The sequence below is a fragment of the Oncorhynchus keta genome, chromosome 35, assembly GCF_023373465.1.
Source record: "Oncorhynchus keta strain PuntledgeMale-10-30-2019 chromosome 35, Oket_V2, whole genome shotgun sequence".
Taxonomy (NCBI): Eukaryota; Metazoa; Chordata; class Actinopteri; order Salmoniformes; family Salmonidae; genus Oncorhynchus; species Oncorhynchus keta.
The window spans coordinates 27,326,861-27,338,814 of record NC_068455.1 but is presented as its reverse complement, the minus strand read 5'-3'; the positions used below and the strand labels follow the sequence as shown (position 1 = coordinate 27,338,814).

Genomic DNA, 11,954 nt, shown 5'->3' with positions numbered 1-11,954 from the left:
GTGGAATCTGGTGTTGACTTACATAATGAATGCTAGGAACACATACTGTACAGTGACATATACTGTAATGGGTGCCATTGGCTCCTTCTCTCCTCCCCCTCTCCTCTCTCTCTCCTTTATTGTACTACCAAGTAATTAAGTAAATGCTGTGCTGTACACACATGTGACTTAACTGATATCTGATCCTGGATTCCAGACATGTTTCCCATCCTTCCCAGACGACTGATGGGTTTACGATCATAGAACAGAACATATCAAACCATGGAGCATTACAGAGTCCCTATGCAGCTGCATTACTGCCATCATGTAGTTTATATGTTACTAATGTAAAGCATTAGAGCAAATGAATGCACGCAAGGGACTTACCTTATTGGTGGTTCTGAATGGGAGTCTGCATGCAAGGGACTTACCTTATTGGTGGTTCTGAATGGGCGTCTGTAGATAGATAATATAGCCAATCAGCTACAGAAAGATGAATCCTATAGAAACAGTAGATTCAGCTCCATTGATAAAGTGAAAGCACGTCAAATCAAATTCAGTTGAGTACAGGCTTAACTGAATGACAACAGAGACATAATGAAATATGGATTTTTATTGAATAGTTTTGGGTAGACCTCGTCTCTGAGGTATGCTCCTCTGAGCCGGATGCTGATGACAGATTGCTCTGTGGGGCAGCTGGTGGTGGGGCCTTCAGTTGGTGGTGGTGGAAAGGTGGAAAGTTGTTAGAAGACTGTCGCTGCAAAACAGCAAGTGAGAGACACAAGGTTTAAGTTGACATATGGATACTCCCCTAGATTTATGCCCATTAGTTGAAAGAAAGGAAAGTGATTATTTCACGAGTGAGCCCATAGGTTAATCATCAAGCATGGTGGAATTGCCTTAGTGTGCCATGCTCATAGACTGAAGTTTATAGATGAATGACATTCCGCACGCTTGCTAATAGTAAAGTAAAAGGAGAGACGTGACCCTATCCTGGCGAGGTAACATTATGGCACTACCATATAAATACCTGCTATGCTGACAAGGTAACATTATAAACACTACCATCTACAGTAAATACCTGCAATGCTGATGAGGTAAGACAAGCGATGTGAATTATATTGTGTTTACTAGATTAATTAAATGTGACAAGCCATTCAGACCAGCCTTCCCGATTGAACTTTCGTAAACTACATTTCAACACATTTCAATTTGTTTTCCAGTGCTAGAGCTTGTCACGTTGGCAAGAAGGATCGGGAGACAGAAGCAGGAATGCATAATATAGTTTTTTATTACACCCAAAATGACAGCATGCCGTGTAAAGGCACGGGGACGAAGACCAAACAATCACATACACAAAACAAAGGGTTGAAACCCCCAAAAAAGAGCGAGGAGTACCTCGAATAAATAACACGCGCACAATGATTAACACAAAGCCCAAAACACACAGCACAGGTTCTCACACGCACCAATGGACATTGTAACAATAATCGACAACCCAATGGAAACCAAAGGGCACATATATACAAATACTAATCAGTGGGAATAGGGGACAGGTGTGCGTGCGTAATGATTGTTCCGGAAGAATCCGTGACAGGCTAATGGTGATAAAATTGAAAAACTGAAACAGAAGTTCAAATTCCAATGCTATAAACAGGACAAAACAAAGATATTGGTATAAAATACTTTAATAAATAATTGGATTGTTCTAAAAACAAACAAAAATTCCACTAACAAACCAAGACGCAACTGCTCTTTTGTACAAAATAATTAAAATGTTCTGCACATTCAGCCCATTCTCTGGGGCTAGTGGGATTCTGCTGGCTGGATATGGGTAATGATTTGAATTATTTTCTTTTTGCATCATCAAAAAATTGAAAACACAATTCTTGTCAGAGAATTACAATATTAAACTGTAAAGAACAACAAAAATAATTTTCACTACCACCACTGAGGTAATGCTCAACAGATTAACTTCCTCTTTCTTAGTGCAGAAGCAGAAAACAATACAAAACACTGGACAACAACCACAACAACAACAACAATAACAAAACTTGTTCCCTTCATTAGACCAGTATTGAAAGCAGAAACCCAATGCACCACTGTAGGGCTGGGTAACTGAGTGATCCTGCCCAGACAAAGATTAAACCACTGGATTGCTCTGATCATGAATTTAATGGCCTTGATATTTAATTGTAGTTACTCCTGATTCTGACCCAAATCACGATGATTAAGAGCACGCTAGCACTGCTTCTGTATCAGATCAACACAAACCATCCATTCACTGGTACACCCGATGCCAGAGGAGGCTGGTGGGAGGAGCTATAGGAGGACGGGGTCATTGTAATGGCTCGAATGGAATAATGGGACCGAGTCAAACATGGTTTCCATATGTTTGATACTGTTCCATTAATTCCAATCCAGCCATTACAATGAGCCCGTCCTCCTATAGGTCCTCCCACCAGCCTCCTCTGACCCCTGCATTATAATAGGACATTCTAACATTCACATACAGTAGCATAGCGAATGGGAGATGGTGAGCCAGCATTCAGAAGGGAAACTCCCAATCGATAGCTCTGACTTAAGCAGCAGACAAGGACAAGCCTAGAACTAGAACTAACATCTGTGCTTACTGACAATTTTAAGTGTTGGAACATAATCAAATCAGAAAGCAAAACAAACAAGCACTTAGAATAATGTGTTTCTGTCAATGCTTTTGTGATTATGTGGGACCCTGGATATTGTCCATAAATCTGTATAAAACCTGGCCTGTGTCAACAGACACTAATAAAACGGAATGACATAATAAAAAACAAACAAAACATAAACAACCGTATTCTTTAGAATAAGTATAATAAAAAGGATTACTTCAGTTACTAAATTCAAATATACACAGACATGTTTATATTTACATATATACATTGTTCAAAGAAACACTTTTATGGTAATATGAAGAGTTGTGAAAGGACATCTTTTCCCTTTATATGAATTGTTAAGTTCTGGATCAATTCTTTGAATGAGATGAAATAATAAAAGAAGGGCTGAAGGAACTTTCTACCAAAGCAAATAGTGAAATAATAAAGCATAGGCCTGCAGGAAGTGAGCAAAAGGCATGTTATAGGGATATACACAAGGTCTTTAGAAGCATTGACATGTCATGGAAAATATGTTTGTTTCTAAACTAATGCTGATGTCAGGTGTTATACTGCTTATAGTTTTCCAAAGGTCTTTATATATATATATATATATATGCACTACCAGTCAAAATATTTACAACACCTAATCATTCAAGAGTTTTTTTTATCATCAAAATATGAAACATCACATATGGAATCACATAGTAACCAAAAAAAGTGTTAAACAAATCAAAAATATATTTGAGATTCTTCAAATAGCCACCCTTTGCCTTGATGACAGTGTTGCAAACTCTTGGCATTCTCTCAACCAGCTTCACCTGGAATGCTTTTCCAACAGTCTTGAAGTAGTTCCCACATATGCTGAGCACTTGTTGGCTGCTTTTCCTTCACTCTGCGGTCCGACTCATCACAAACCATCTCAATTTGTTCGAGGTCATCTGATGCAGCACTCCATCGCTCTCCTTCTGGTCAAATAGCCCGTAAACAGCCTGGAATTGTGTTGGGTCATTGTCCTGTTGAAAAACACATGATAGTGTGTTTAAGGCCTAACCAGATGGGATGGTGTTTCGCTGCAGAATGCTGTGGTAGCTATGCTGGTAAAGTGTGCCTTGAATTCTAAAGAAATCACAGTGTCAAGCAAAGCACCCACACACCACGACACCTCCTCCTCCATGCTTTATGGTGGGAAATACACATGTGGATATCATCCGTTCACCCACATCGAGTCTCACAAAGACAAGACGGTTGGAACCAAAAATCTCCAATTTGGACTCCAGACCAAAGGACAAATTTCCACCGGTCTAACGTCCATTGCTCGTGTTTCTTGGCCCAAGCAAGTCTCTTCTTCTTATCGGTGTCATTTAGTAGTTGTTTCTTTGCAGCAATTCAACCATGAAGGCCTGATTCACAGTCTCCTCTGAACAGTTGATGTTGAGATGTGTCTATTACTTGAACTCTGTGAAGCATTTATTTGGGCTGCAATTCCTGAGGCTGGTAACTCTAATGAACTTATCCTCTGCAGCAGAGGTAACTTTGGGTCTTCCATTCCTGTGGTGGTCCTCATGAGAGCCAGTTTCATCATAGCGCTTGATGGTTTTTGCGAATGCACTTGAAGAAACTTTCAAAGTTCTTGAAATGTTCCGTGTTGACTGATCTTCATGTCTTAAAGTAATGATGGACTGCTGTTTCTCTTTGCTTATTTGAGCTGTTCTTGCTATAATATGGACTTGGTCTTTCACCAAATCTTATGTATACCACCCCTACCTTGTCACAACACAACTGATTGCCTCAAACACATTCAATTCCACAAATGAACTTTTAAGAAGGCACACCTGTTCATTGAAATGCATTCCAGGTGACTACCTCATGAAGCTGGATGAGAGAATGCCAAGTGTGTGCAAAGCTGTCATCAAGGCAAAGGGTGGCTATTTGAAGAATCTCAAATATAAAATATATTTTGATATGTTTAACACTTTTTTGGTTACTACATGATTCCATATGTGTTATTTCATAGTTTTGATGTCATCACTATTCTTCTACAATGTAAAAAATAGTAAAAATAAAGAAAAACCCTTGAATGAGTAGATGTTCTAAAACCTTTGACCGGTAGTGTATATATATATATATACACACATAAAACCTTTTACATAATTTTACTTATACAAATTACATTATTATACCAAGAGAACAAAGTAAATGCCCACAGTACGGGTTAAGGCAGATTAGGACTAAATGCACTAGTAGTAATGTAGTAGTGCAACGCCTGCCTCCAATGGCAGTGCTCTCGCCAAAGTCACATGATACACAATCTTCTCAGTGACACAATGTGAAAAAAAGGTCTCTCCTTTAAAGGAAGCAACAATTTGTAAACCAAAAAAACAAAGGAAAAAAATGAAGGTCTCTTTTGGATACTGAAATGTGAATTTGCAATGTTTTAAGTAAATAAGAAGGCTCCATGTTGCAGACAGAGAATAAAGTCAAATGAAATGTAAAACATGTCTTAAATCTTTACTATTGGTGCTTGTCTTTTTCTATTACATAGAGACATCATCTTTAGTTTGAGAAGTCCCACCTCTAGCCGTGCTCATACATAATGATCTTTGACATCCTCACTGAAGTTGGCAGCTCTGAGGTTTTTACACCGGTTGTCTTTGGGACTGTGCACTGTCCGGTGGGGGGTTTTAACAGTGGTGCTACGCATCGTACAGATCACCCCCCCTTTGCACATCACTCTGTCCTGCACTCCTGCCAATGAGCACTTTTGTGTGGAGCACTTGTCTAGCTCCATCCCTCCCCTCCTCAGCTCCTCTTCCTCCTCTCCCTCAGCCCCGTCACACGTCCGGTCTGGAGGGCTCATGAGTTTCTTGCATTCGTACTGAATGTCTTTGTCTAGGTTGACTATGCGCTGTGGCAAGATGACCCTCAGTGGCTCCAGAAGGTTATTGACAGTGCTGTCCTCCACTGCAGACTCTCTCTCACGCTCTTTTTTCCTCTTACGGGTCCACCACACACACACCACGATGCAGAAGATCCACAGCACACTGAACACCACGCACAGCACTGGCACCAGGTGGTCTGGAGACAGAAAGACCATAAAATTATACTTTACTATCATGTACTGTAATGCTACCTAATCGAAGCACAGTATAAAAACATGCTAAAGTTAAACCAAGTCGAGTCCAGTCACTCACCCACAGACTGGGGCATGACCTGCGTCTCCACTTTGACCTCCACCACGGCCAGCATGACAGTGCTGTTGTGTCGTTTGGACAGGGCACCGATGATGGCACTGGCAGCCTCCTGAATCTGATCACGGTTTCCATCCCGCTCCTGACCATCCTGATCATAAGACTGGGAGAGAGTAGGATAAATGGTGTGTCAACACAATAGGTGAGAGAGATTCACTCCCAGATTCACTCCTAGTCCTAACTTCTCACATGCACCCCTGTAGAGCACAAAGCAGGTCTAGTTAATTGCCTAATAAGTGGACCAGAGAGTCCAGGGGGAGCAGAGGGAGATTAGCTGGATGCTGTGCACTTTAATTAGGATGAACAATGGAGAACAGGCCAGCTGTGGCTCCCAGGCCAGCCAGCCAGTCAGTGTGAAGAATGAGAAGAGAGTCAGTCAGTCAGCAAGACTCCTATTTCTTCTCACTGGGAAAATGGCACAGTTTTACGAGCGCCCAACCAATTGTGCTATTATGTGGGGGTTTTTGGCGTTATTTGTAACTTATTTTGTACATAATGTTTCTGCAACCGTATCTTACGGCAAAAAAAGAGCTTCTGGATATCAGGACAGCGATCGCTCACCTCGGATTAGACTAAGATTTTTTCTACAACAAGCAGGACGCACAGGACATTCTCGAAACACCCAACAAGGCCGACATCCCCGTTATTTGCAAGAGGAAGCGACGCAGGTACAGAGGACAAAGAGCCGGATGCCTGGTCAGGACCCACAGAAGGCGAGTGGGAAAGCTGCCGTTACTGTCAATACTACTCACCAACGTGCAATCATTGGACAATAAATTAGACGAGGTACGATCGCGAATATCCTACCGACGCGACATCAAAAACTGTAATATCTTATGTTTCACGGAATCGTGGCTGAATGAAGACATGGATATTCAGCCAAATGGGATATACGCTGCACCGGCAAGATAGAACAGCACACGCACACTCCGGTAAGACGGGGGGGGCGGTCTGTGCATATTTGTGAACAACAGCTGGTGCACGAAGTCTCGAGATTTTGCTCACCTGAAATAGAGTATATTGTGATGAATTGCAGGCCACACTACTCACCTAGAGAGTTTTCAGCTATACTTTTCGTGGCTGTTTATTTATCACCACAGACAGATGCTGGCACTAATACTGCACTCAGTCAGCTGTATAAGGAAATAAGCAAATAGGAAACCACTCACCCAGAGACGGCACTCCTAGTGGCCGGACACTTTAATGCAGGGAAACTTAAATCCGTTCTACCAAATTTCTATCAACAAGTTAAATGTGCAACCAGAGGGAAACAAATCTAGATCACCTGTACTCCACACACAGAGACGGGTACAAGGCTCTCCCTCGCCCTCCATTTGGTAAATCCGACCTCAACTCTATCCTCCTGATTCATGCTTACAAGCAAAAATTAAAGCAGGAAGCACCAGTGACTCGGTCTATAAAAAAGTGGTCAGATGAAGCAGATGCTAAACTACAGGACTGTTTTGCTATCACAGACTGGAACATGTTCCAGGATTCTTCTGATGGCATTGAGGAGTACACCACATCAGTCACTGGATTCATCAATAAGTGCATCGAGGACGTCGTCCCCACAGTGACTGTACGTACATACCCCAACCAGAAGCCATGGATTACAGGCAACATTCGCACTGAGCTAAAGGGTAGAGCTGCCGCTTTCAAGGTGCGTGACTCTAACCCGGAAGGTTACAAGAAATCCTGCTATGACCTGGGATGAACCATCAAACAGGCAAAGCATCAACACAGCGCTAAGATTGAATCATACTACACCGGCTCCGACGCTCGTCTTATGTGGCAACCTGCCTAAATGACTACAGACCCGTAGCACTCACGTCCATAGCTATGAAGTGCTTTGAAAGGCTGGTCATGGCTCACAACACCATTGTCCCAGAAACCCTAGACCCACTCCAACTTGCATACCGCCCCAACAGATCCACAGATGATTCAATCTCTATTGCACTCCACACAGCCCTTTCCCAACTGGACAAAAGGAACACTTTCGTGAGAATGTTATTCATTGACTACAGCTCAGCGTTCAACACCATAGTACCCTCAAAGCTCATTACTAAGCGAAGGATCCTGGGAGTAAATACCTCCCTCTGCAACTGGATCCTGGACTTCCTGACGGGCCGCTCCCAGGTGGTGAGGGTAGGTAGCAACACATCTGCCATGCTGATCCTCAACACTGGAGCTCCCCAGGGGTGCGTGCTCAGTCCCTTCCTGTACTCCCTATTCACCCACGACTGCATGGCCAGGCACGACTCCAACACCACCATTAAGTTCGCAGACGACACAACAGTGGTAGGCCTAATCACCGACAACGACGAGACAGCCTATAGAGAGGAGGTCAGAGACCTGGCCGGATGGTGCCAGAATAACAGCCTATCCCTCAACGTAACCAAGTGGACAGAGCACGCCCCCATTCTCATCGACGGGGCTGTAGTGGAGCAGGATGAGAGCTTCAAGTTCCTTGGTGTCCACATCAACAACAAACTAGAATGGTCCAAACACACCAAGACAGTCGTGAAGAAGGCATGACAAAGCATATTCCCCCTCAGGAAACTAAAAAGATTTGGCATGGGTCCTGAGATCCTCAAAAGGTTCTACAGCTGCAACATTGGTTGCATATTTACCTGGTACGGCAATTGCTCGGCCTCCGACCGTAAGGCACTACAGAGGATAGTGCATACGGCCCAGTATATTACTGGGGCTAAGCTGCCTGCCATCCAGGACCTCTACACCAGGCTGTGTCAGAGGAAGGCCTTAAAAATTGTCAAAGACCCCAGCCACCCCAGTCATAGACTGTTCTCTCTACTACCCTATGGCAAGCGGTACCGGAGTGCCAAGTCTAGGACAAAATGGCTTCTCAACAGTTTTTATCCCCAAGCCATAAGACTCCTGAACAGGTAATCAAAAGGCTAACCGGACTATTTGCATTGTGTGCCTCCCCCAACCCCTCTTTTACGCTGCTGCTACTCTCTGTTTATCATATATGCATAGTCACTTTCACCATATCTACATGTATATACTACCTCAATCAGCCTGATTAACCGGTGTCTGTATGTAGCCTCACAACTTTTATAGCCTCGCTACTCTATATAGCCTCGCTACTGTTATTTTTTACAGTTTTTTTACTGTTGTTTTATTTCTTTACTTACCTATTGTTCGACCTAACTTATACTTCCGGCGCCGACAGAGATGGCCGCCTCGCTTCGCGTTCCTAGGAAACTATGCAGTATTTTGTTTTTTTTACGTGTTATTTCTTACATTGGTACCCCAGGTAATCTGAGGTTTCATTACATACAGTCGGGAGGAACTACTGAATATAAGAGCAACGTCAACTCACCCTCATTACGACCAGGAATATGACTTTCCTGAAGCGGATCCTGTGTTCTGCCTTCCACCCAGGACAATGGATCGGATCCCAGCCGGCGACCCAAAACAACGCCGCCGTAAAAGGGGCAAACGAAGCGGTCTTCTGGTCAGGCTCCGGAAATGGGAACATCGCGCACCACTCCCTAGCATACTACTCCCAATGTCCAGTCTCTTGACAACAAGGTTGATGAAATCCGAGCAAGGGTAGCATTCCAAAGAGACATCAGAGACTGTAACGTTCTTTGCTTCATGGAAACATGGCTCACTCAAGAGACTATCGGAGTCGGTGCAGCCAGCTGGTTTCTTCAAGCATTGCGCCGACAGAAACGAACATCTTTCTGGTAAGAAGAGGGGCAGGGGGGTCTGCCTTATGATTAACGAGACGTGGTGTGATCATAACAACATACAGGAACTCAAGTCCTTCTGTTCACCTGATTTAGAATTCCTCACATTCAAATGTCGACCGCATTATCTGCCAAGGGAATTCTCTTTGATTATAATCACAGCCGTATATATTCCCCCCCAAACAGACACATCGATGGCCCTGAACGAACTTTATTTGACTCTATGTAAACTGGAAACCACATATCCTGAGGCTGCATTCATTGTAGCTGGGGATTTTAACAAGGCTAATCTGAAAACAAGACTCCCTAAATTCTATCAGCATATCGATTGCGCAACCAGGGCTGGTAAAACCCTGGATCATTGTTATTCTAACTTCCGCGACGCATATAAGGCCCTCCCCCGCCCTCCTTTCGGAAAAGCTGAACACGACTCCATTTTGTTGCTTCCAGCCGACAGACAGAGACTAACACAAGAAGCTCCCGTGCTCAGGTCTGTTCAACGCTGGTCTGATCAATCTGATTCCACGCTTCAAGATTGCTTCGATCATGTGGATTGGGATATGTTCCGCATTGCGTCCAAAAACAACATTAACGAATATGCTGATTCTGTGAGCGAGTTCATTAGAAAGTGGATCGACGATGTTATACCCACAGCAACGATTAAAACATTCCCAAACCAGAAACCGTGGATTGATGGCAGCATTCGCGCAAAACTGAGAGCACGAACCACTGCTTTTAACCAGGGCAAGGTGACCGGAAACATGACCGAATACAAACAGTGTACCTATTCGCTCCGTAAGGCAATAAAACAAGCTAAGCGTCAGTATAGAGACAAAGTAGAGTCGCAATTCAACGGCTTAGAAACAAGAGGTATGTGGCAGGGTCTACAGTCAATCACGGATTACAAAAAGAAAACCAGCCCCGTCGCGGACCAGGATGTCTTGCTCCCAGACAGACTAAATAACTTTATTGCTCACTTCGAGGACAATACATTGCCACTGACACGGCCCGCTACCAAAACCTTCACTGCAGCCGACATTTAAACGTGTTAACCCTCGCAAGGCTGCAGGCCCAGACGGCATCCCCAGCCGCGTCCTCAGAACATGCACATGCACAGACCAGCTGGCCGGTGTGTTTACGGACATATTCAATCAAACCTTATCCCAGTCTGCTGTTCCCACATGCTTCAAGAGGGCCACCACTGTTCCTGTTCCCAAGAAAGCTAAGGTAACTGAGCTAAACGACTACCGCCCCGTAGCACTCACTTCCGTCATCATGAAGTGCTTTGAGAGACTAGTCAAGGACCATATCACCTCCACCCTACCTGACACCCTAGACCCACTCCAATTTGCTTACCGCCCCAATAGGTCCACAGACAACACAATCGCAACCACACTGCACACGGCCCTAACCCATCTGGACAAGAGGAATACCTATCTGAGAATGCTGTTCATCGACTACAGCTCAGCATTTAACACCATAGTACCCTCCAAACTCGTGGGGTCGAGACCCTGGGTCGCGTCCCCGCCCTGTGCAACTGGGTCCTGGACTTCCTGATGGGCCGCCCCCAGGTGGTGAGGGTAGGTAACAACATCTCCACCCCGCTGATTCTCAACACTGGGGCCCCACAAGGGTGCGTTCTGAACCCTCTCCTGTACTCCCTGTTCACCCACGACTGCGTGGCCATGCACGCTTCCAACTCAATCATCAAGTTTGCGGACGACACTACAGTGGTAGGCTTGATTACCAACAACGACGAGATGGCCTACAGGGAGGAGGTGAGGGCCCTCAGTGTGAAGTCAGGAAAATAATCTCACACTCAACGTCAACAAAACAAGGAAGATGATTGTGGTCTTCAGGAAACAGCAGAGGGAGCACCCCCCTATCCACAACGACGGGACAGTAGTAAATTTTAAGTTCCTCAGCTTACACATCACGTACAAACTGAATTGGTTCACCCACACAGACAGCATTGTGAAGAAGGCGCAGCAGCGCCTCTTCAACCTCAGGAGGCTGAAGAAATTTGGCTTGTCACCAAAAGCACTCAAAACTTCTAACACCGCCTGGTACGGCAACTGCTCCGCCCACAACCGTAAGGCTCTTCAGAGGGTAGTGAGGTCTGTACAACACATCACCGGGGGCAAACTACTTACCCTCCAGGACTCCTACACCACCCGATGTCACAGGAAGGCCATAAAGATCGTCAAGGACAACAACCACCCGAGCCACTGCCTGTTCACTCCGCTATCATCCAGAAGGCGAGATCAGTACAGGTGCATCTAAGCAGGGACCGAGAGACTGAAAAACAGCTTCTTTCTCAGGCCATCACCACTAACATTGAGTGGATTCTGCCAACATACTGACTCAACTCCAGC

The 11,954-nt window shown here is 44.5% G+C and overlaps 1 protein-coding gene across 3 annotated transcripts in view; it reads right to left on the bottom strand.

Annotated features, from left to right (window-relative positions):
• Positions 1-1,252: 1,252 nt before the first annotated feature.
• The window catches only part of LOC118368222 (protein jagged-2-like), a 45,789-nt gene continuing 35,087 nt past the window's right edge, over positions 1,253-11,954 (bottom strand). For all 3 annotated transcript variants that reach the window (XM_035752130.2, XM_035752131.2, XM_052496775.1), the window contains 2 exons: positions 5,807-5,966; positions 1,253-5,690 (listed from right to left, as the gene is read on the bottom strand). In XM_035752130.2, the coding sequence (XP_035608023.1) occupies positions 5,200-5,690; positions 5,807-5,966 (651 nt within the window). In that variant the 3' untranslated portion in view covers positions 1,253-5,199. The remainder of the gene's footprint in view (positions 5,691-5,806; positions 5,967-11,954) is intronic.